Source organism: Parasteatoda tepidariorum, chromosome 7 (genome assembly GCF_982258835.1).
Source record: "Parasteatoda tepidariorum strain Cologne lab strain chromosome 7, Ptep-v5.0, whole genome shotgun sequence".
Classification (NCBI taxonomy): domain Eukaryota; kingdom Metazoa; phylum Arthropoda; class Arachnida; order Araneae; family Theridiidae; genus Parasteatoda; species Parasteatoda tepidariorum.
The window spans coordinates 6,220,716-6,246,268 of NC_141761.1; the positions used below are offsets into that span (position 1 = coordinate 6,220,716).

A 25,553-nucleotide genomic window follows, 5' to 3' on the forward strand; every position below is an offset into this window, starting at 1 on the left:
TTTTTTGAAATTTTGACCGTCCCTGGGATTCGAACCCAGGACGCCTCTCTCCTGCGGCGAACTTGCTTGTCTGGTGGCCTACCTTCCATTCCCCGGTGATACGTGAAGCCTACCACAGTTTCGCTTCAAAAGCTCTCTCCTCTCATCAAGATTCTTTCGTTAGAAACAAATATATATTTTTCTAATTTAAAATAACATAAATTCTGTGTTTACAAAAAAAAATTAATTGAACATATGGTAATTTTTTAACAAAGAAACATTTTATTTTAGTTAATTTTTATTAAGTAATTAAAATTTTTTCTCCCATATGAAACTTAAATTAATTTAATTTAATTTAATGAATTAATCAATGTTTGAAAAAATTTTATGGATTATCCCTTTGTACAGTACTGGGACATATACGCCCCACTTTACTTAGTTGTAAATTAAACCCTCTAAATCATCAGTGGTATAATTTAAGTCCATTTTTCGCAGCTACTGCCCTCTATAAACGTTTTGCGATATATATTATTGATGAATACAATTTCTTTTTCAGAATCTGGCATCAACTGAGGCATTCCAAGTTTGCCGTTTGTTTACGTCTTTACTTTAATTTTTGAGTGAAATTTATGGTGTTTTTAAATGAAATTTAAAGATGTCTGGTGAGTATATTAACAAATTTTCCTTAATATTTAGGCATTTTTCTTTAGAAAATTATAAAAATATAAAGTTTAGTTATTGTTCATGATTTGAAAAAATCGACTTTTGTTTTTGTTATGCAATGAATAAGTTGGATTTTAGCATTCTTCAAATTGAAAACAGTTGCTCGTATGATAAAAAATGTATTGTAATGTTATATTTATTCAATCTGAAATATATTTTATATGTTTTTTAATGTACAGTCTTTCCTCTATTTAACGTTGTCACTAAATCCGATTAATAAGTTCGTTATATGTAAAATTCATTAAGTAGAAAATCACCTGTTGACGTACTTAAACAACACAAAACGAGTTTTTAAATTCGTAAACACTGGAGATTATAAAAAAGGCAATTGATACACTTGAAAACTAGTATCTACTATTTATTTTATAAATCTTAATCATTAAAGAAATCTGCATAGGAAACAGGAAAAGAACAAAACATTATCTAGTGTTACACTATCATGCTAAATATTTTTAACCAAAAAAAGCTAAATTTGTGTATAAAATTATTGTTGTATTTATAATAAAAGTAATTTTAAATATACGTAACCGTATGCGCTCTTAACTTTAATTACTAGCGATAAAATCCATTAAGTTTGTCTGAGTTTTTCGTTTGAAATACAAACAACAAGGGAAAGGAATTTTACTGCTTTCTCTAAAAGTTAAGTGGCATCAAAAATCAATTCAAGGTCATTTCCCCCATAAAATGAGCTAACAAGTTTGAAATCTTTTGGGAAAGTGGATCTCAAAGGAAAGTACGTTAAATAGAAAATTCACTTTGCATCGAAGTTATTTTATGAAGAAATTTCCAAAAGTTTCTTAGTTCCTCGAGAAAAAAAATTTAAAAATAGAGAAGTTCGCAAAATGGAAGTTCGGTAAATAGAAGTTATTAAAAAAAAAAAAAAAAACTTTATTAAGAAAAAAAAAGGAATGGAAAAAAATCTACATTTTTTTTTCTTTACAGGATGCAGCTGCCAATTAAAAATACACTAATCAGATAATTTCTTATTATATTATGGAAGATAAATTAATTTTTTATGGTGATGAATTCAGGGGTCATACACTTATTTCTTGTTTTCAACAGGTGCAGTAATAAACTTTGTAGGGGTCAGTTCACAATTATTGATGTGCCTCTTTTATTTAGTTCTTAAAATGATCATTTCTAATCTTGTCTTTTAATTGGGGAAATTAGGTTTATTCACTAAAGCACATTAAACAGTATTTACTGTGTTCGAGATTATTTTAAGCAAAATGGAACATTAAATAATTAATGTATAAATAAATACTTTAGATAATTATGTGTTAATGCAACTAGAACTTCTTTGATAGTTTAGGATTTTTTTTCCTTTTCTTTTCGTCCTTTAAAAATATTTTTTATTTATAACAGTTTTAGACCAGGCTCTTCTTATGTTGTATAGAGAAATGAAAGTTGGTATGAAAACTGGGTACTAGCCTTTTAGTTAAAATCTATATAATTTGTATACTTCTACAAAATTCATTGAGTAAAAATTATTGCATCAAATATTGTTGTATTGCTGTTAATAAAGCATGTTTCTTATTCAGCTCGTGTAGCAAGATATTCAGCGAGAGCAAAGAACAAAGTGAAATGTCCCGCCTGCAGTTTAAGGATGTCTGGTACAGCCGAAGAAATCAATAAGCATGTGGCTTTCGGCATACAGGTTCATTTATTCATTCCTCTTTTAAATAAAATTTGCTGTTTCTCTCGGTTGTTGCCATTGTCCCTATAACTAGTAATTTAAATATCACAATGTATTGTCAAAAAATATCTATAATAGTTTTACAATTTAACTAATTCCTATTATTCTTGCATCTGTCAATTTTTTCGTTGTCCAAATAAAATTCATCAACACTCACAATATCATGTTTATTAATTATCGTTACGTGTAATATTTTTCATTGCTACTTTTTGATATGCTATCTTTTTGATGTTTGATATCTTGTGGCAGGGTTTTCCCTAAAGAATAACATATTGAATGTTCAGACAAGTTCGAAAAGGGAGTGAGTTTTTAGTATTTGATATCACTGCAATATGAAGGGGAAAAAATAATAAAACTAGTGATAACGCATCATATGAAGATTTTTACGAGCTTACCATATTATTGCTTTATTTTTAGGCAAACATGTTGATTTCCGGATAATTTCTTTTCCAAGAAAAGAAAAAGTTTTTAGCAAGTTAAAACTATTTTATTTTATTTGTGGATAAGATAAATGTGTTCAAAAGTTTTTATTTTCATCTTTACTATGACTTGGAATATCAAAAACTTTTACAGTTGTAGTATCTGCTTTTGTCCTGTACCTTAAAAAATGATTAGGTAAATATAAAATTGTTTATAGATTTGTAGGAAAGGTGTTATCAATTATGCCATCTATCTTAAGGTATCCCAACATAGAATAGAGTTAATATGACTTATAGAAAGATGAGTTGGAGTTGTATTTTTGTAGTGGTAGACACACTACAGTACTTTCTCATCAAAATTTTTATCTGTGATAGAATTCAATGAGGGATACCACCACTTGATTTATTGCTGCTCCATGCTAAGCCGGGAGAGCTGTATTAAGATCACCAGGCTTTGAGTGCTGATCGTGAGAGCTGTATTAAGTTGGCAGCTGCTCTTGTGTTGCAGAAAGCAGTTGAGTGTATGTAAGCAGACACGTTGCGTGATGAGGGCAATTATGCAGTCACAAATAGCAAGAGAACTGTTTGATGTTTACTATCTGCTGAAGAAGGCGCATTCAAATCAAAATAGGTGTGTGCAGATGGCATCTCAAAAGTAGGGCAAGTATTATCGACCGTGCCATCTTTCATCAATCTAAAGGTACCAGAAATTGAGACAATTTGCAGACTTGATCATTATCTCTTGAAATACTGGACTGATTTTAATGACATTTAATATGTACATATATTGATACAATACAAAACAAGTAACCATTCAACAATTGTAATACACATGCATGTAACACTCGTTGGAGTATTAAATTGCCGCTGGACAATTCTGGCCAATTGCCACAGAAAATGATAATGTGCCTTATTTCACATATGAAATCACGCTGCAAGGCCTGTATATCTGTGAGAGAGGACCATACCCCCTATTAACTTTTTTTTTTGTTTATTCAGCAACCGCTATTTAATATCTTCTGGCTCCAACGAGTGTTTCGCACGATCATGCCTGTGCATTACAATTGTGAAATGGTTGTTTTGTATTGTATCAATGTATGTACATATCAAATTTTATTGAAATCGGTCCTGTAGTTACAGAGATAATCGACCAAGTTTGCAAATTCTCTTAATTTCTTACACCAGTGTGGAATTGAGTTAACTTCTTTTATACTAATGAATTGTAATTGTATTTTTGTAGTTGTAGACAGACTATAGATTTAACTAAATCTTCTTCTTTTTTGAAGGACGGAGATTCTGATGTTAATGTCGATGATACTGACAGCTTTGAAGAATATGAGACTGGAATACGACCTATTGGTTTAGTTCCTGGAGGATATAGATGTAAGAATTACTTCCTGTTTTTTTTTTTCTCTATAAAACGTATAAACATACATTTTCTTTTGATTAATCTGTATTTTATTGAATTCAGGGTATCCGCACACCTGGAAAGTACACCCGGTATTGAACAAAATTTGTCATGAAATGTCATAATTTTTACTATTTTTTTAAAAAAAATCATGAAAAGTCATGGATTTAGGTCACCAAAAAATCTTATTTTTAAAATGGAATGTACCCCCTCCCCCCAATTTCATGGTGTTCCGAATATCTGAATTTGTAACAAAACCCCCCTCAGAGTCATATTTTATTGAAACATAAAATGTTATTTTCATGTTCTTTAAAAATCATGGTGTTCTTTAAAAAAAAATGAAAGAAAAAACATCTCTAGAGCAAATTATCTTTTAAACTTCTGTGATGTTATTATTATTTTTATTTTATCAATTTACAATTTTAGCTGAAGCAAGCCAGTCATTGGCGAATTTTTTCATTCCGAAATGAGAACAGAAAAATCAGGAGTATTTCTTTCCTTTCCGATGAACAATAAAAAGTATCTTAAGACTGTAATTCCGCAGAAAAAAAGAAGAAAAAATTATTTGCTTTTGTATTTTTTTCAGCTATTTTATTGCTTCATCTCTTTCTTTACTCTGTTTTTTAAATTTAAAATCTATAAATATGAAGATGCAGAGTTTTGGTTATACCTATCATTTCAATGAATGTTATTATAATGCTTTTTTAAATTTATTGTTTTGTTTTTGTCGGGGGAAATAGTAACTTCGTTAAGTCATGAAAAATTCTTGGAATTAATCATGGAAAGTCATGAATTTGAAAGTCTAAAATGTAGCAGATACTCTGTGAATTCAGCATATTTTTGTATTGGGAATTCAGTAAATTCTAGGTTCATTTCTTTAACACGTTGAATGCCACACTAATTTAACATGCCTTGCCTGTCTGCCAAAATGATTTTCTCAGTATGCATTGCATATTTTGATGAAATATTATGTACAACAAAACATTTAATTTTTGCAATCATTCGTGTAATCAAAATTTACTCGAATTATGTGTTTCTAATAATCTTGGCTTTGCCAGTCACCAGTGACCCCCATGGCATTCAACGTGTTAAATCAACTTGACTTAACTCATTTTAGGCCAACCATATACATTTTATAAAATTTATTGTTATTTACATTGAAATATGCTTATATTACATTAAGACACACAAAAAAGTTTCATGCATGAAAAATTATATTTTATTTAATAAATAAAATGGGGCGTATAGGCACCATTCACCAAATTAATGAATAAACCATTTAGTTAAACACTTGCTTTTTCTATGGAATTTTTTCATTTACTGACTTGCAACTTTAATCCATCATAAGAACCTAATGATAAATCTCAAAAGGACTAATTATACATTTTCAAAAAATTTCATTTGTCAATAACCATTTTAAGTTGAAAAACTTTGGTAGTTTTAAAATTTCTCAATAGAAAGTGTTTACTCCAATTGAATTACTATTAATTTTTGGGGTGTCTTAAGAACCCTTGACAATAGCAGAAAAATAAAATTAGTGAAAAATATACGTCACAGTGAATAAAATTTTTTTTATTTAAATGGTGTGTTTGTGCCCCTTTCTCCAAAAATGAGTTACATCAATTAAAATCAACTAATATTTTTAAAAATCATTAGTTTGAATCAAATTTTTTTACAAAAAAAATCTTTCAATGAAATTTTCATAGTTTTATTTATAAATATATTGCTCTGCTAATAAGTTTCAAGCAAAATTACGTTAGTACTAATTCCTATGCATTTTAAAACTAGGGATGGATAATTTAACTGTTTAAAAACACATTCTTAAAAAGTGCAATTAATTTTAATGTTACAAATACATTTTTATATCATAAAATTATCTTTGTTTAAAGTGTAATTTTTTAAGAAAAAAAATTTATTACTTTATATTTAGAGATGATTGTGCTCTGGATTTCCGGATTTTTCGCTGACCATGATCCCTAGGTTTCTGGAAATCCAAGGTCCAGAAGTTTCAAGAAATCATTGACCACATTAATGTATAACAATTCTTGTGTATTTTATATAAAAAATATTAGAACTAGAATTTATACTTGGCATTTCTTTCATTTATAAATATATTTTCTCGAAGAATAATAAATGTGATTAGAGATAAAAGTAAACTTATACATAATTCTTCATTTAAATTATGCTGTATATAATTTATTTAGAATTTCATGTTTTGAAGATATCAATGGTTTAAATTTATAAAGACATTAATTTTTTGAAATGGGTTATTAATGATTTTACTCAAGAAAATTTCAGGATTTTTGAGTTAGGTTCACAATCACCCCTGTATATTTGTAAACCTTTAATAAAAGTATAAAAGGTAAGGGAGTCTCTATTTAGACATTTCCAAAAATTGACTTAATGACCATGAAATTATTGCATTGATTCATTTGTTATCTTTAATTTTTTCAGTAGTTCATTATGATGCATTTGTATATATTATGTGCGATAAAATAGATTTTTGTGCAATAATATTGTTCGAAATTATTTTAAATAATATTTTTTACTATAATTGCCTTTATAAAATTTATCTGATTAATTAAATTTACTTATTCATTTCTAAAATAATCCCTTTTTTTATGTCTATTTGTGGCAAGCAGAGATTTAGGACACATTTTAAACCGTCCTGTCCGAAACCATTGAATTCACAATTTTAAAAAAAGCGAAAAATGAAAGGTTAATTTTTGAACAGAATGAAGAAAAGTTTTTGTTTTATTAAAAAAGTTTAATATTGTTTTTAATATAGCATTATTTATCCTTATGCAAAAGCATAATTTATCAGTATTAAAAGCATATTTATTCATATTTAAAGGTATTCACTTTTGTTGTTCATTGAATTGTGGAGCTTCATAAGTTATAAATCTTTTCTTATTTCCATTAATAAGTTACAGCAAATTGTATAAAAAGTTTCAAATATTTATTAATCTATGTAATTATGTGTACAATAGTTATTCATGTAGAATTTTTACTTTTCTCCAACGTTCAAGGTTTAGGACATTCTAAGACAGCTTTGAACACCCATAAGTCTTGTCCAAATTTTGCTTAAGATATCTAAAACCTCAACCCTGATTTCAAGTGATCAATGATTGTGTAAAATTTGAATTCCATTTAAATTATCTTTTGTTCTTTAAAATGAATTTTAAGTAATTTTTTAATTTGTGTGAAAGGAACTGAGTATATTTTTATGATGGCCATTCCAAGAAATCAGTGTTTATGTGAAATTGTAATTCTTTAATTTCCTTTATGTTTTAACAGCTCTGCATGGAGATTCTGTTAGACAGACAGCTGAAGATGAAGATATGAATGTAGATGTTGATGATACAATAGCCCCTCAGTATCCTTTTTATTCCATCAATACCTAATTTGTATTTTAATATCATTTTACAAAGGTATTTTTATTTGTAAAACTAGCAGGGAAAAGGTTAGCCTGGAAAAAATTCTTGAGTAGGTCCACCCTGGGCTGTCGAGCCATTGATAATGATTTTTATTTGGAAATTTCATTTACTTTTCTTGTGGTTCCCAAGATACCTTTACTTTTATAATTTTATGTTGACCAATTATTGTTGCTTGAATCTGGTGCATAGCATTTTTGAAAAGTGTTTAAAGATGCTTATTTTCGTTTTTTAAAAGACCTTAAAGGTGCTTTATTCATTGGGTGTTTTTAAAAAGTGCTTAGTTTTCCCTTTTCTAAAATAAGATTTTTTTTCTTTACTATGTCTATTTTCGCCACATATTATGCAAAAGCTTGCTTTTCACTTTGTATTCAACGATTTCACAATTCATTCAACCACAATCCATTTTGACTTACTGTAGATCAATAATAAGGTCAAATTATTTTACATGTTTGATGAAATGCTTGCGAGTCTACTGAGCTGAGTTCAGTGAGATTTTAGCACTCTCGTGCTATCCTGCTTCATTTTGCAAAATATTCTCAATTTCAGTCTTCATTTTCCACCTTCTGAAATCGAATCGAAAAATCTCTGGATCTTTTTATGGTGACTGATATAATCAAGAAAAGTAATTATTTTATCATGATCATGAAAAGTACTTTGTGTTTTGTTTATGTACATAGTGCTTAAAAATATTTTTTGAGTACTTAAAATGACTTAAAAGGAGCTTATTTTTGTTGAAAGATTTGGCCACGCAGCCAGGCTATATATTAGTGAAATTGGCACTTATTTTTTGAGGAATATTTCAAAGGCAAAATAAAAATAAATACATACAATAAGTTATCTAAAATAAAACTTTCTTCTGCCATGAGGCCTTTGAAATATGGAATTCTAGAAAATTTGATATTTCAAGGTCCTTGTGGCGGAAGAATATATTATTTTATAGAATTATTATTATTTTTTCTGGGCAGTTTTACATCTTTTTCTTTTTATTTTCTAGGGGGTTAATCCTAAACTGCTAATTACTGTTTTATTTAAATAATATAGGAGTAGTAAGAAATATTTTTGCTTTAATTAAGTATTTAAATTTGAAACCCTTTCACTATGAATAAATATCTTAAACTGTGTTCCTTTTATTATTATTTTCAGTACTTTTTAAGCAAAATAATTTTTTGATATAAGTTTTTTGATTGCAAAAAAAAAAATGGTTTTTAATAATACATTTTTTTGCAAAATGTGAAAGAATTTTATAAAATTCATACTTCATTTTGTTTTTAGTTCAACAGGTGTTTTTTATTTTGCAGTCAAATGACAGAATATTTGATTTCAAATCCCAGTTTGTTGCTGCATCATTTTGTACTAATAACTGAACAAATTTAGCTCAAAAACAGTTTAGTTATTCTATTTGCAATTATAAAAAAGTATATCATATTATGAGGAAGCTTTTGTGACATTTGTATCATAACAGATAAAATGTTTTTTAACCAGATAAAAGTGACAATTTGCACTTTATACTATACCTCTAGTTTGTATATGGTAAGAACTCCCTTTGCCACAAAGTCTGAGGCTTTCTGCTGCTATGGAAACAAGACTAGCGCATTTCTGGGAGGGTAGCTTCTCGTCACTCTAGAGCTAACACAATAGACCGAAGAAAGAGTTCATTTCTCTTGCTGACTGGAGCCAAAACTTACCGTAAACAGTGACCCCACACCCCTACTTGAAATAGTTTTACCTCGTTACCAAAGTCACCGCCGCAGGTCCAGACGAATGGCATGGGACTTCAGACAAACTCTATTTGTTTGATAACCATTGGTTAAAAGTTACATTGTAAATTCGTTCTGTAGCTCCACAGCATGTTATTGTATACTTCTCTAATTATAATGTTTCCTTAATTAAAATTTGATATTCTGAAATTGATGTGATTCCTAATACGTGATCTGAAAAAGATAGGTCAGATTTGGAACAGCTTCGAAAGGCCGTGTAATTATTACTTTTATTTTATTTGTATATATTGGCATGCTTTATTTTCAATGTTAGCTATACTATTATTTTTCAAGAAATGTTTTGATAATTTCAGTGTACCTTATAAGGTTGGTATATTGCTCCACACTAGTACAAGATTCTGTCCTTTTTTTAATAATTTAATCAAGTAAAAATGAAATCTAAATTTTTGAAAAATTCATATTGATTTAATATTTCCCCCCGGCTTGCTTCGGAACAAGTTATTACTCAATAATGAAGTGAGCTATCTATGGGCAGAACTTTATTCATAGAATTAATGGTGATTCATGGTCTGAAACCATGAGTATGATTGCTCCCCCTTGTCACTTGATTTAATTTTATGTTTTAAAACCGTAGTTGATCAGTCAACCCAATTTTGGGTTTGCGTCTACTGATGTCCAACTCCATAGTCTTATACTTTTAAACCCAATCTAGAAGGCAAGGAAGCTCCTATATCAGTATCCCCAGAGGTGTGATTTGTTATGGGAACACGGAGGACTTTGTGACTCAACTATCTTTTGGACATGGGCCCAGTGCCCTACCAGTTACTACAGCTACTAATTCTGCATGCATTATTATTATTTTTTTTATGCTTATACATAGCTGCAAACTCAATTGCATTTTCCAATAGGCTACAGTATTTTGCCAGTTTCTCCTGGTTTAATAAAAATTCTCCTGGTTTTTGTGCATTTTAGAAAATTCCCTAAAATTGATTAAATTTCCTATTGAAATAGAATTTTTGTGCAGATTATTGCTTGCTTGAATATTTAAATAAGTGTCACTAATTTTAATTATTAATTGCTAATTTTAATTATTAATTATTGATTCTAATTTTAATTATTAATTGCCCAAAAGAGAATAACATAAAAAAATATGGGGTTTAACTGTTCACAAGGAAACAATCATAGATTTTAGCTTTCTTGTATTGATATCAGAAATAAATTAAATGAACCCTTTTTGTATAATATTGCTCATGCTTCAGAAAAATGTGTTTTTACAAAAAATTTAGATTTAGTCCTTACTAATTTTTAACTTTTTCAATTTTTGTATCTACAATATAAGCATTTTGAGAATGACTTTGAAATTTGTCATGATAGCAAACATGTCCAGTTTTTACTCTTATTTTTTTATAGCATTAAGTTACAAAATTACTTTAGTTAGTTAAAATAATAGTGCTGATATTGTTTTCATTGTAAAGTTCTGTTGGAAAAAAAGTTGCATTTCGGGTTAGTAGCGTGTGTGCTTAAAAAAGAGTTAGTACAACTATCATGCATTACCTGCAAAAATATTAAATTTGTATTTTTTTTTTCTTCCAGAGATTCATCTGCACGTCCTCAAAATTGAGAGATAAGTCATAAATGGTCTAAAGCGGGTAAGTAATTAGTTTTATCTTCTTACATTAATTTTTTGTTTATGTGCTTAGATACAGATAAGTTTGATAACATTTATAGGTAAAAGGGGGTAATAGAGAGCACTGACCAGGGAAAATGTGTATTGATATTATTTGATAAATTGTGATTGATTAAATGTGTTCTATATTTTAGTCACTGACCCACAGACCAGTAATATTTTATTTTCTCAATTTCTACCTCCGGAAGTATGGTTCCCTGTTACATAGCTGTCAAGTCTCCTGTTTTTTAACGAAAACTCCAGTATTTTACGATTATCTCCTGTTTACCTGTATATTCTCAAATTTCTCCGTATTTGCTGAAGAAATTGTAATAAAAAAAGTTTGGTAATAAAATATCCGCTGATGGCAAAAATACTTCACTTATTCGTCAACAAATAGTGCTATTGCCAGTTCTGCAGTAGTTTGAGTGTTAATAGTTTAAGTAATTATAAATAATGGTTTAAAAAATCTTCTTTATATTAAGATTTATATATATATTTATTACTTCGCTGAATGTAAATGCTTAAATTATTTCCAATATTGAATTTCTCTTTTTGACTGACATGATGATGTATCAAAATTTTACTCATAGCCCTAAAAAATGTCATTTGTAAAATATCCGTTATTTTTTATCTTCTCCAATGTTGACTTGTATTCTGTTATTTTTATACAGGCCTAACACTTTTATTTTAAAAATTAGGTAGTTTAGCAGTTACTGTAGTATTTTGTCTCTTCATTTAGCAACATTTTTTAGCCTCGAGATGGTTGGCATCGATAAATTACCTTCTCAAAACAGTGCTATTAGATTGAGGTTATGGTGACCTATAATTTGTCTGTGATAAGAACTCTCCTGACTCAAAGTCTGCTGCTATGGAAATAAAAATGGCGCATTTCCTGGAGTTTCTCTTCAATCTAGGACTAACACAATAGAAAAAAAATTCCCTTTCTTTCACTGAACCGAGTGATACCCTGTCCTAAACAGTGACCCCACAGTACTTGAAATAGTTATACCTCGTTACCGTAGTCACCGAAAAATGACTAAGAGAGTTCTTACTTTAGCTGGCTTTTCCTTCTAGTGAAGTGCATGCTTGTAACAAATTTTGAGCAGATCAATTAAAATTGACTAGAGAATATATATAAATTCTGATATATTGTTTTAATCTTTTATTATCTTCAGTGTTAAGAATATTTAGAATAATATTATGAAATACTTTCACTAAAAGTATTTCATAATATTCTAAATAAAATTATTATTATGATATAAGATCATACTTATTTCATGGATTTTTCTTACAGACTCAGATACTGTAATCTCAGAGTTGTCAAAGTAAGAAAACATATTTGTTTTTACCTCTATTATCAAGGTTCCCCTTTTGTTCTGTAGGATAAAAGATTTTTATTTGTTCTGGAAAACTGATTTGGATCCAGTGGTTTCATCATTGAAAAAAAAGATCAAATTTCTTGAAGATCAAGATAAGAATGTTCGGTGTCTCATTTGTTTGGTAAACTTCATTTTATGCATTTACATTCTTTTTTTAAAATAAGTATATTTTATTTGATATGTGGCAGAATCGTGGTGACACAGCGACATTGTCGTAGAACATTCCTGAGTTCTCGTAGAAAGATTTTTCCTTTGGGAAGTAAAAAAACTTTGGTTTTCTTTTCTTCAGAAATTTTAAAAGAATTTTCTTATCTCCACAGAATTATAGTCAAACAATGCCTTTCTTGCGCATTGGAGTGAAAAAAGAAATATTGGTGATTTTTCTGTTGTCATTTGAGAATAATGAAAGAGTAATGAAGTAAAAATCTTTGATTTTCTTTTCTACAGAAATTTTTGTCCTTTTTTTTTATGCAAATATTACTATTGATTTCAACGTAGTTTTAAAAATAAAATATTTTTAATTCTGTATTATTTGTTACAGCAACTGAATCTAAAAAATGAATTTAGTAACCCCTTTTTGAAGAGTCTGTTTTGCGTGATTTTGAAGTCGATCTTTTGTAACAGTAGTTAATGCTGCGGATGTCATGATTTTTTTTAATGGGATGAGGATTTACAAAAGCCAAGAAAAATAAATAATTAGTGTCTTCCCCCCCCCCTACAAAGTGCAAGACTATTTACATAGTATTAGAATAATAAAAAATATTACGTATTCAATTAAAAAAGTTTTTTCTTTCTTTGAAATTGACGTTTCTGTTTTTTTATTTAGTAACATGTTATTTTTAAAGGTATTTTGCAGAAAGATATTAGTATTAGAGGGGCATGTCGCAGAAAGCCCAAAACAATTCTGCCACAGGGTAGTTGGAAAATGTAAAGTGTGAGTTTTCTTTTAAAAAAAATTAGTTTGGATGTTAATCACTTGTGTGGAAAAATTATTTGATAAAGCTGATTTATGTTTTCAGTATTGGACTTTTAATTCTTCTAATTTTAAATACGAATTCAAACTAAGTTAACTAGCCTACTGTTACCCTTATCGTTAAATAATTACAACATCTATTACAATTCAATTATTTCATAAAATTCCACTTTTTAGCGAAACTTTTCCATGTTTCCATTCTTCTCATTCTATTATTTGTCATACCTGCCAAGTCTCCCGTTTATTAACAAAGACTCCTGTATTTTACGACTATCTCCTGTTTACTTGTATATTCTCAATTTTCTCCGGATTTGTCTAAGAAATTTTGGTGATACGAGTAAAATATCTACTGAGGAAAAAGATGCTTCTCTTATTCTTCAATAGATGGTACTATTGCCACTTCTACATCATGTTGAATGTTTACAGTTTAAGTAATTATAAATAATGGTTAAAAAATCTTCTTTAGATGAAGATTTATATACATTTTTTGTTACTTCCTAAATGTAATTATTGTATATTATTTCCAATTTTGACTTACATAATTATGCATGATGTATCAAAACTTTACTCGTAGCCCAAAAAAATTTTACTAGTAAATTCTTCGTTTTATTATTTTTCCAATGTTAGCGGGTATGATATGTTTTTGCTCAGAAAATGTTATATTTGACCAAACAAATAAAGTAAAGACATTTTCTTATGAAAAATTGCATAGTATAGATAAAATACAGTATGGATTACCTGATATATCTTGAAAAATCATGGAATTTTTTTCTTAAAATTGAGTGAGAACCCTGTTTATTTTTTAAAGAAGTTATTTCTTATTTGCATAAATTGTTTGCTAAATACTTTTTAAAGTTTTTCCTTCCCTTTTCTTAAAGTCAAAAAAATTATTTAAAAGATTTTAAGAGAGATACATACCTCCCAAACCTCTATTTTAGGACTATCTCCTGTTTACCTGTACATTATCAGATTTCTACGTATTTATTAAAGAAATTTTTTATAAAAATTTTGGGGATAAAATATTTACTGATGTCAAAAATACTTCACTTATTCCTCAACAGATGTTGCCAGTACTGCAGTATGTTGAGTGTTAATAGTTTTAAGTCTAGCCGTGATGGCTCAGGGGTGTTCACCTTCCAATGAGGGTTCGAATCCCTCTGCTCCCGGCTCTCTCACCGACTAGAGGTTAAAAATATCATCAGTGGTCATGAGTTAGAGTACCCTTGCCGTGAGGCTAACCATGGAAGGTCTTCATGGTTTTCCTCTCCATGTAATGCAAAGACTGGTTAGTTCCCTTGTCTTCTGGATTGGGTTCAAAATTACAAGACTACGGAGTCGAATATTCATAGTCGTAAACCTGAAATTGGGTCGACTGTTCAACGGCGGTTATAAAATAGTTTAAGTAACTATAAATAATATTTTTTTTAAAAAAAATTTTAGATTAAAATTTATATACATATTTTTTACTTCGCTAAATGTAAGTGCTTATATTTATTCCAATTTTGAATTTCCCTTTTTTCCTTGCGTTATTATGCATGATGTATCAAAACTTTACTTGTAACCTAAAAAATTTCGCTAGTGAAATCTTCGTTATTTTATTTCTTCAGTGTTGGCAAGTTTAATCATTATTTTTTTAATTCATAGCTCATTTATTCATTTCAATTATATGTAGTAAAAAAAAATTACCGAAATTTGTTTTTTTACAGTTCCCCTAATAAATCAAATAAATGCCTTTTACCTATTAACTTTGCTTTTTACTACATAGATATTGTTTTAATATTTCAGTTAGAACCTATTACTGGAATTAATTGTCATCCTTGGCCTTCTAAACAAATTAGTACTACTTTTCTGATAACTTTAATTTTTAGTACGTAGCAGTTTCATTGTTTTCAACCTTTTTTATTGATTTTAATTACATAGGTTTATAGAAACATTTTTTAAAGCATATATCTATAAAAAATTTAACGCAGATTCAGATAATGCAAATTTAGTGACTCACTGTCTATGCTGCCGTCTTCACATTAATCAATGAGCATATCTGACATAAGAAACAAAAAATTATTAAATATTAAAAAACGTATAATAAGCACCTTTTTCAATTACTCTGAGCTATAACCTAGCAAACATCACTAATGTTATTTTAAAATATGTGAAAGAGAAAAAATAGTTATCTGCAATTTTGTACTTATTAATAATTAGTAAAGTTGTAAACCAATGAAAAAAAAAATTTTCAAACATTTCTCTTTAACGAAATAATTGAAATTTTCAAATGACTTTAGAAGCTGTAACTGGACCTTTTCCCTACTGTCCAAGTGTCAGGGCACTAGAAATTCTGAACCAAGTTACAAATTTTATTAAAAATTTAATAAGGGACATTCACTAATTTACATTTGTAATCTAAATCTATTAAGATGTTCTTAGTTTGCTTGATTCCTTACATATCTTTATAAATTCAGTATGATCGATAATATTAATCTTGTTAATGTTTTTGGTCAATGTACATTTATAAATAACTCTTATTTAAATCTAAAATATTCAATGGATAACTTTTTTAAATAATATTTTAACTAATTATTAATTTGAATTAAAATTATTTTTTACATAATCAAATAAAGTTGTTATTAAATTTAAAAATAGAGTAAAATCTCAATATGAATTTGTGCATAAATTGTTATTATTGTGGAACTCTTTCAAAAGAAAAGAGCCTTTTCTCAGAAACTAGTTATTTTATTATGATCATGTAAAGTCTGTGAAAATGATTTTGCATTATGTTGGCAGGTATATATAAGAAATTCTTTTTTTCTTTTTTTTTTTTTCTTTCGAAATTAAGGTGATTAATGTGGTTTTTCTTTGTAGGAATCTTATACAAAACCTGTTGTATCCACCACCTGTTGGCATGTGCATTGTGAAGAATGTTGGCTCATGACAATGGTAACTATATTTCCTTCCTCAGAAGGCACTTACTTAAGCCTTCTAATAAAAGATATATTAATAATCATTTTTTTTTTAATTACTGAACAAAACTTTTATAAATGCAGATTTAGCAATTTTTAAATCAATACAAATCTTTAATATTTTAAAAACTTTGCAAACAAGAAACAATATTTAATACTAACTTAATAAATTAAATTTACATTTTTTATTTTTTACATTTGTTTTTTCCTCTCACTGTTGTGTTACTATAAGCTGTTATGTTAAAAAATGCTATAAAAAAATGGTCAAGTTTATATTTTTGCTTTCTTTTATGATTTAGTTTTTATTCAATTCCTATTGTTAGAGTTCTCACTCTCCTTCTATCTTCTTCAAATTTTCAATCGTTGATAAAATACTTTTTTTTTTCCATCCACTCAAGTTGAAATACATTTTGTTTTTAAACTTGTAGTGGGTGTGACACTTGATGCTAATACAGTTTTTTCAATTACTAATCCATTCATTAAATGTAATTATTTAATAAAAAGTAACTAAAATAAAATATTTCTAGTTTACTTTTTTTTTTAGTCTACTTGAAGTAAAATATTTAATTTTTTGAACATTTAAATAAATTAAAACTATGTAATTCTGTTTTAATTTATGTGTAAGTTTTTTTCTTTCGTGATATATTTTATAGCATTTTGACAAATGTATAGAATATTTACGTATATATATATATATTCAAAAGTGGAGAAAACATGGAAAATATTACAGAACAAAGAAAAAAGGGGGGAAATTAAAAAAAATTTGGAAAATAAAAGATTATATTTTATTTGCGGATTTTTATAATTTTTTTTCGGATTTCTATTACTATTTTTCTTTTTTTCATTGTTCTGTAATTTTTTCCATTTTTTCTCTACTTTTTGAACTTATTTTATCAGTTCTATTTGCTTGCAGCTTATGCACAGTAAATAAAACTTTTTGTTTTTTTCTTTTTGTCTTTATTTATTATGCTATATGTATATATATATATATTGTTGCTTTAACGCTATTGATATACCAAATATGATACAGAAACGTTAGTTTTTGGTTCGACAATTGATTGTTAGGTGGAGCACTGGCAGTATGAATTTCTTAATTGGCTTTTAAATATTGATCTATATTTCAGATATGCTGCAGCAGTTTTGTAAAAACAGCTGAACTTTTAGCGCTATAATGCAACAATTATATTTACTATGTTAAATAAACATGATCACTATACTTTGTACATAAATTAGATTCAATTATTTTAACAATTCAATACGTACAAACAGAGAATGAGGATATGAGAAAAAGCAAGCAACTACTTTACAAAGAAAATTATGTTAACTTCATTCTTTTGTTTTCAGTACTTTTAACCATTGATACAAGCTTCCTTTTGTGTTTAATTTGCTGAATTATTTATTGTTTAATTTGTTTATTTCTAATAGTTTTAATTTTATTGTTGGAAATAATTTTTTCTTTTAAAACAATTCTTGCTTAACCTCCAAATCTTTTTGATATGTCATTCTTGCTCATTTTAATTTATGACACAAGTTGCCATGAAGGTTGGACAAAATAACAGAAACACTTCTATGCAAACAGATTTTTTAATATTTTTCAAAAAATACTTAGAAAATTATTTAATAACTTTAGATGTGTTTAGTTCATGCGATTTCTCATACATATTAATAAAGTTTAAAGCTTTCAAAGGTTTGAGGAACTGGTAATAAATTGCAATCGAAAAATAGTGTTTTTTAACACACTATGCAATAACAGCATAAAATTTCGTAAGCCTAACTTAAACATTCATGGAAAATATACATTTAGAAGAAGAAAAATATTGAAAATGCAAAAAGTTTCTAGTAATTTTGTTGTTTCTAGTAATTTAAAATTCCAAAATTGATATGAGGGCTGTAACTGCAATCTGGAAAATATGATCGCCATTGTCAAGAGAGCAATAAAAATTCTCCTCAATTTTAATGATTTTACTAATAATTGAATTACTATAATTATATGTATTATTATAGTAATGTAAATTTAATAACTCCTTAATATTAATTTCATTCTTTGCATATTTCACCATGTCTCTAACGGAGAAAACATCATTTTTAAAGACTCTTATTCCATGCACAGAGTGCAAAAAGGTTTCTTTAAAAATGAAACCTTTTTGCACTCTGTGCATAGAATAAGAGTTAGATTAATCATTATCATCAATGACTCAATAACCCTGGGTGGACCTTGGCCTTCTGAAGAAGTTTTTTCCAGTTTAACCTTTTTCCTGCTAGCGTTTTCCAGTTTTTAAGATCAAAAGGTCTTTTTCTAGGCCAATCTCAAATTTTGCCTGCTCTCTTTTGTGGTACGGTCTTCGTCCATTCTGATAGTGTGTCCTGTCCATTTTATTATTTGTCGTTTAATAAAGTTAATAATGTCAGGTTCTTTATATGAGTGATAAAGCTCTAAATTTGTTCTTCTAAGCCACACAAACTTCAAAAATACTTCTCAAGTCCTTTCTCTCAAAGGTACCCAAAATAACTTATCCGTACAAGATAGGGTCCAAGTTTCAGAAGCATATGTTAAAATAGATCTTAAAAGAGATTTTTACAATAAAACTTTTGTTTTTCTATGAATTACATAAGATTTATGTATTTTCGAATTCCATTCAAACATCTATTGGCAATAATAACTCTCCTTTGTATTTCCATTGTAATATTGTTCCAGTTAAATTAATAGTTTATTAAATAAGAGCAAAAATTTTAAATTCAAAGATATACAAATTTTTATATAACTTTAAATGACAAAATCTGCTGATTTTTACAATTCTGAGTGCAAAATATATTTGACTTGATTAAATAGTTCTACAAATAATTTAATTTATGAAAAAATAACATTTAAAAATCCAAAGTTTCAACTGCTTTCCCGACTAAACTATTCGGACCTAATCTTCCAAAAGGTATATCCATTTGGAAGAAGTACATACTTTTCAAATTTTCTCGGCTAAAAATATTATCTGCTCAAATTAGTTAGAATATGCAGGGTGTTTATAAAGTCCCGGACACATTTTGATGTTTAATAACTCATAAAATAATAAAGATAGATTAAAATTAATAACATAAAGGGTTAGATAGACTCAAAAACTTCATGACCCTTGTCAATGAACTTCCACGTGTGCCCCCTTTGTCGCACGGAGAATATCAAGTCCATAGTCAATTTCACGCCAGGTAGCGGCAAACATGTTGGCATCCACAGTGGCTATTGCAGTTGTGATTCTGCCTTTTAGGTCATCAATGTTCGACACGATGTTCCTGTAAACATTGTCCTTTATAGATCCCCAAAGAAAAAAGTCCAGTGGTGTTATATCAGGTGATCTGGGTGGCCAAGGAATTGGACCTCCTCGCCCAATCCATCTTCCTGGAAAATGGTCATTCAAAGAACTACGAACGATGATACCCCAATGAGGTGGTGCACCATCTTGTTGCAAAAGGACATATGGCTGAAGCTCTTCTAGTTGTGGAAATACTAAGTTTTCCAACATGTCTAAGTATAGGACTGATGAGACCGTCTTTTCTGTAAAAAAGAAAGGCCCAATGACTCGGTCCTGAATTAGTCCACACCACACATTAACCTTAGGGGAATCCCTTTGTGTCTCACAGTATTTATGGGGGTTTTCATATACACACATTATGGTGATTAACAGTGCCAGAAACATGAGAGGATGCTTCGTCGGAGAACATTATGCGCTTCAGAAAATCAGCAGCATCTTCTATCCTTCCTAACATATCTGTTGTAAACCTCTAAAAAAGAAGGGGGCGCACATGGAAGTTCATTGACAAGAGTCATGAAACTTTTTGAGTCTATCTAACCATTTATGTTATTAATTTTAATCTATATTTATTATTTTATGAGTTATTAAACATCAAAATGGGTCTGGGACTTTATAAACACCCTGTATATTGTTAGGCACTCTTATCATTAAGGTTGCATTTTAGTAGGTAAAATTTTGATCAAAAGCTTTTCATTTGGTTTTTTTTTTTTTTTTTTTAATTTTATTATTGTTTTTTTTTTTTTTTTTTTCAATTCCTTTTATTACTTAATACTCTATTTATATCTCGTTCGAATTTGCAATTGTTAATAAAATACTTTTTATTTATCCACTCGAGTTCAAATACACTTTTAGTGGAGGACACTTGATGTTTATACAGTTTTCTCAAACATTAAATCTTCTTTAATTAATTTTTGTTGTATATGGGGAAAAAATTGTAATTATTTAATAAAAATTAACTAAAATAAAAATTTTCTTTGTTGATTTAAGTCGGAATTGACTTTAAGAAATCTTTTTTTATATTTTGCACCACTGAAATGTATTTTTATAAGTAATGTTCTTTTCCGACTGCGTCTCATGAGTCTCAAATAAATTAAAACAAGGAATGTTTATCAGGTCACTTATAGTTGTTTCTCATATGTTAATTTCTAAAATGAATGTTGTCTCAATACTGAATAACTTTTTTTTTTTCATTTATAGGGTGTAAAGAAACTTTGTCCCCAATGTAATAGGATCGTTTTTCCATCAGATTTAAGAAAAATTTATCTATGAATCATCAGCCACAATCATTGTATATTTGTAAATATTTCATCTGAATTGTATGATGTCCAAAGATTAGTAAATATTCTGTTTTTATATACATTTTTCTGAATTTATTTTTATAAGTTCAAAAAATTATAATATGTTTCGAATATAAACTGCTAGTGAGATATATTATTAAAAATCAAGAATTCTTTTCTTTAATAAACTATTTCCCACAAGTCAGAAAAAATAGCATTATTTTTACAGAATGGAAAGTGACCAATCAGAATTGTCAATAGCAATAATTAAGTTTAATAATTCTATCATGTATTATAATTATTCCGTATAAAAATTCTAGTTCTCAGAAGAATATTTACACTGACTTCATCTAATGATGTTTTGTTTCCTGACAAAATATTTGACGCATAAAACTGACATATTTGATGCAAAATTTTATCTAATTGAAAACATTTTATGTATTTTTTTCTGACAGTCTAATTACTAGTAGAAACCTTTTTTTTTAATATAATAAACAGTCTAATAGTTACTAAAAAAAGTGTTAGATTATCGGAATTGTAGTTAAGTCCAAAAAAGAGTAGTTTGAAAAATTTATTTTGTAAATTAAAGAAATTTCATACTTAAGCAGGGTTCCCATGGTACTTAAAAGTCCTTGAATTTTGTTGAAAAAAATCTGGGCCCTGAAAAGTCCTTGCATTTTGCCATAGAGCACTTGAAAAGTACTTGATTTTGTAGGAATTAAAATAATACCAATCTTTCTTACAAAAAAGTGGCAAAGAAATAATTAGTAAATTCAATGGAGGATTATTGAAAAGGGGTTAAAGAAGTTGCAAAACTTTTTTGTCCTAGATTTTTCACACCAGATTATTGTTGATCTCTCTGATATTTTGAAAGTTGAAATTTCTAAACAAAATTTCGCTTTTGTAGTCAATAGTTTTTGAATGATATAGGGTGAATCGATTTAGAAACGTGTTTAATGTGTTAACTTCATTATTACGGCTGGTTAATATTGTTATCCTATTTGTTCTTTTAATTTATGAACGAAGGATAATTTTTTATCATTTATGATCAAATTTTTACGTTTAGTTTTTACTGCTAATAAATAAAATTTAATTCGACAGGTTTCATTAATTATGAATAAACATTGTGATTTATATAAAATGTTCTACAAACTGCGATTTTAATGAAAGTGATTAATGAATCACATATTGTGTATTACTTTAAAGTGATTTGCAAATTACTCATCAGGATTCATGTTTTATAAATCACACATCATGATTCACATTAAAGTGATTTATCAATCACACATCATGATTTCAATTAAAGTTATTTCTGAATCATATAATGTGATACATAAGGAATTAATTTATGAATCATGCCTCAAAATTCTCATTCTAGTAGTTTACAAATCACGCATTGCAATTCACAAAAGAGAGATTTAAGAATTACCACTCACAATTCTCATCAAAGTGATTTAAGAATCACACATAGATGTTCTATATTAAGAACCTTTCGAATTGCAGTTTGCTTCATTAATGATCACAATTCACATTAAAACTATTAACTGATCACGCAACAGAATTCACATTAAAGTGATTTATGTATCACACATTGTGATTTACGTCTTGTTATTTCGTACGTTTTTTATCATTTGCTATTCATATTTTCTGATTTAAGAAACATACACCGCATTTCAATTTACGAATCTCACATTGTGATACATGATTTACGCAATCTTTGGGACTTACTTCACCTTTCTTATAATTTTGATTTAAATATAGTATATCTCACATATAGTATATTCATATAAATGCGATTTAAAAATCACACTTCACATTTTATAGATATATTTTAAAGAAAATAAAGCTCGGTAAGTCCTAGTTAGTTATCTGTAAAATATTGTTCTACAATAGATTTTATTTTGTTTAGCATACATTATCGATATTCTGAAGTAACAAAATACATAATTTGTTATTAAAATTGAAACATGAAAATTGTTAAATGGATACATTTTGAAATTTGATCTAAGATAGTAAAAAAAAAGGCATTTATATTTCAATAACCGTGCAATTACACAAACTTTATCAATTATTTACTAAGGTTGTTTAATGTAATATGCATTATTCATTCATTCAGTTTCTATAATTCTAATTCACTTCATTAAATTTTTCATGAAAAGCTTCACTGATGCTAGTTTTCAATTGGAATTTTTCAAAATGATTTGAAACAGCAATGTAACTATCAACCATTTGTATTATCAGCTGATAAATTTAATAAATAATTTTTTTTTTTTTTTGGTTGTTGAATAAGCATTTTGCTTTAAATATATAAAATTTCTGCTTCTACGTAATTGTAAAATCTGGTTGACATGTACTTTAGAACATAACTGTAATACCGAATAGATTCTTGAAAAGTTCTTGAATTTTTTTTTTTTAAAATTGAGTGGGTACCTTGCTATGTTCCCTTATGTTTAAATAATTACAAATAAGTGCAAATTTGTCATACTTGCCAAGGGACACATTATCTACATTTATTTATCCCTGTACTATATATGTCTATCTTACCATCTCAAGTGTTTTCTGATAATTATTTTGTTTCAGAAATATGCTCATCATCTAAAGGTAGAATCGAATGAAGATAGTTTTTAAAAATGATTCATAATTATGATTCTTTTTTTTACTGACCTTTTTATTTATTTTCATTTAAAATTTACTTTTTGTATTTAAAAACTTGTTTTATTTTCTTTTTTTGAACAAAAGATTTTTTTTTTAATTTTCATCATTAGTAGTTATTTTGTTTCCCTGTGCAATTGCTTGACAAATAGCATTAAAAACAGTTCAAAACCCAAAATAATTTTTATTTTATCTTACAGAATATAAAGATATGTGTCATTTACAAATCTGGTAAATAATTCATATTCTCCATGTAAACTTAACTGAACAAGCTGTTGTTATAAATCTTAAAAGAAAATAAAAATTATTATAGTTGTTTTCCAATAATATTATTATTTAATTTTTCTAATGTGTAATATTAACACATTAGCAGATTTTACTTAAATGAACTTTTATTTAAACATAAAAAAGAGAGATTGTTAAATTGTAAAAATTTGCAATTGTTTAACTATATAACATTTAAAATTGTTGTCAATCCGCTACCTATTTTCTGTTAATTTTTTTTTAATACATATATTTTTTAATCTTTTAATGAGATACTCTCGGCTAAATTACTTTTCTTTAAATGATATTATTATTATTTGTCATAACCAATAAATAGTTGCTTACTTTTTACTGATTTAAAGCAACATATTTTTTTATATTTAAATTTTTATATATTTCAGTTTATTTTTGATACCTTTTAAATCTTTAATATTCTTTTATAACTTACTTATATGTTTAAGTATATTTTGCATGACAAAACTTTTTTTTTCTATTTTTGTATTAAATAAACTGACGATTGATTATATTGCTATGATTCTTTTATAATCTTTCATATCAACATTAGTCAATATACTTGAACACTTTTGTCCAAAAAAAGCCCCTCATAGTTTTTCAAAGTATATTATTTAGGGAACATTTTTCCTGTAAAGAAAAACTATCATATCCTATTGACTTGATTGAAATGATCATTTAAGTGATAATGATAATTACAAGAAATTAAACACTTACAAAAAATTAGAAATACCAATTTTTTAATCAAACATTTATTATTTTGAATGCCTGTAATTTTTTACTCTCTATTTTTTCAGTTCAAAATTCGAGGACCCATATTGACAAAACTTATTTAAAAAAACGCTAGTGAAACAGATTTTGGAAGATTCAAAAAGTCCATCTAGTCCCCAACTTCTTTTGAAACCAAGTATGGAAAATATGTGTTCCTTTCGAATGGTAACTATATATGGTGATAAATTTTATTATTATCCTTTTTTTAAGCTACTTGTAAAATATTCCATGAAGTTTTGCTAAGAATAGATTATACATCTTTTTATTAAATACCCATTCTGAAATATTCATTTTAATTAGTGAAAAGAGCCCTATTTCAATAAAAGTCATAAGTGTGCGAACACTTTTGGAAGCCACTGTAAAAATAAAAAATTTTTGAGGTATAATTGCTTAGAATCCTTTTCTCTTGCTTAATGAAAATATATTAAACAATACTTATTGAAGGGTTTTTTTCTTTATTTCACATTTGGTACCTACTTAATGTATCATATTAAAACATTTTTTATTCAATAAAAACAATGTATTCTACTACTTAAAGATATTTTCTCCACATCTGTCTTAATTTTTTAGAAATTTATCCAAACATTAAAAAATAAAAAACAATATCTTACTAAGTTACAAATTATAAGAAACAATATCTTACTTACGAATTAATTTAGTACGATTATTTTTTCTCGGTGATATATTAAAAATATAACATTTTAAATAAAATATTTCATAATATGGATACTTTTCTTGTACCTATCCTACACTTTATGAGAAAAAAACATGACGACCTGGAAATTTTAATATGTTTATATGAAAAAACCTGAAAAAATTCAGGGGAATTTAAAACTGGATTGAAGTGGCCACGCTGTTCAGTGTTGGTTGATGTAAATATAATTGTATTTAATGTAATTTTTGTCATGTAAAGGTTTGTTTGA

At 27.5% G+C, this 25,553-nt stretch overlaps 1 protein-coding gene across 3 annotated transcripts in view; it reads left to right on the plus strand.

The window, feature by feature from the left end:
* Window positions 1-512: 512 nt before the first annotated feature.
* The window catches only part of LOC147806784 (uncharacterized), a 28,249-nt gene continuing 3,208 nt past the window's right edge, over window positions 513-25,553 (plus strand). The window contains exons 1-9 of one of the 3 annotated variants that reach the window (XM_087167199.1): window positions 513-641; window positions 2,244-2,359; window positions 4,104-4,200; window positions 7,523-9,046; window positions 10,974-11,029; window positions 12,344-12,549; window positions 16,258-16,332; window positions 20,852-20,989; window positions 24,657-24,795. In XM_087167199.1, the coding sequence (XP_087023325.1) occupies window positions 635-641; window positions 2,244-2,359; window positions 4,104-4,200; window positions 7,523-7,629 (327 nt within the window). In that variant the 5' untranslated portion in view covers window positions 513-634 and the 3' untranslated portion in view covers window positions 7,630-9,046; window positions 10,974-11,029; window positions 12,344-12,549; ... (1 more) ...; window positions 20,852-20,989; window positions 24,657-24,795. Of the gene's footprint in view, window positions 642-2,243; window positions 2,360-4,103; window positions 4,201-7,522; window positions 9,047-10,973; window positions 11,030-12,343; window positions 12,550-15,186; window positions 15,269-16,257; window positions 16,333-20,851; window positions 21,012-24,656; window positions 24,796-25,553 lie in introns of those variants that run through there. The other 2 variants (XM_087167201.1, XM_087167200.1) reach the window with 2 other exon arrangements.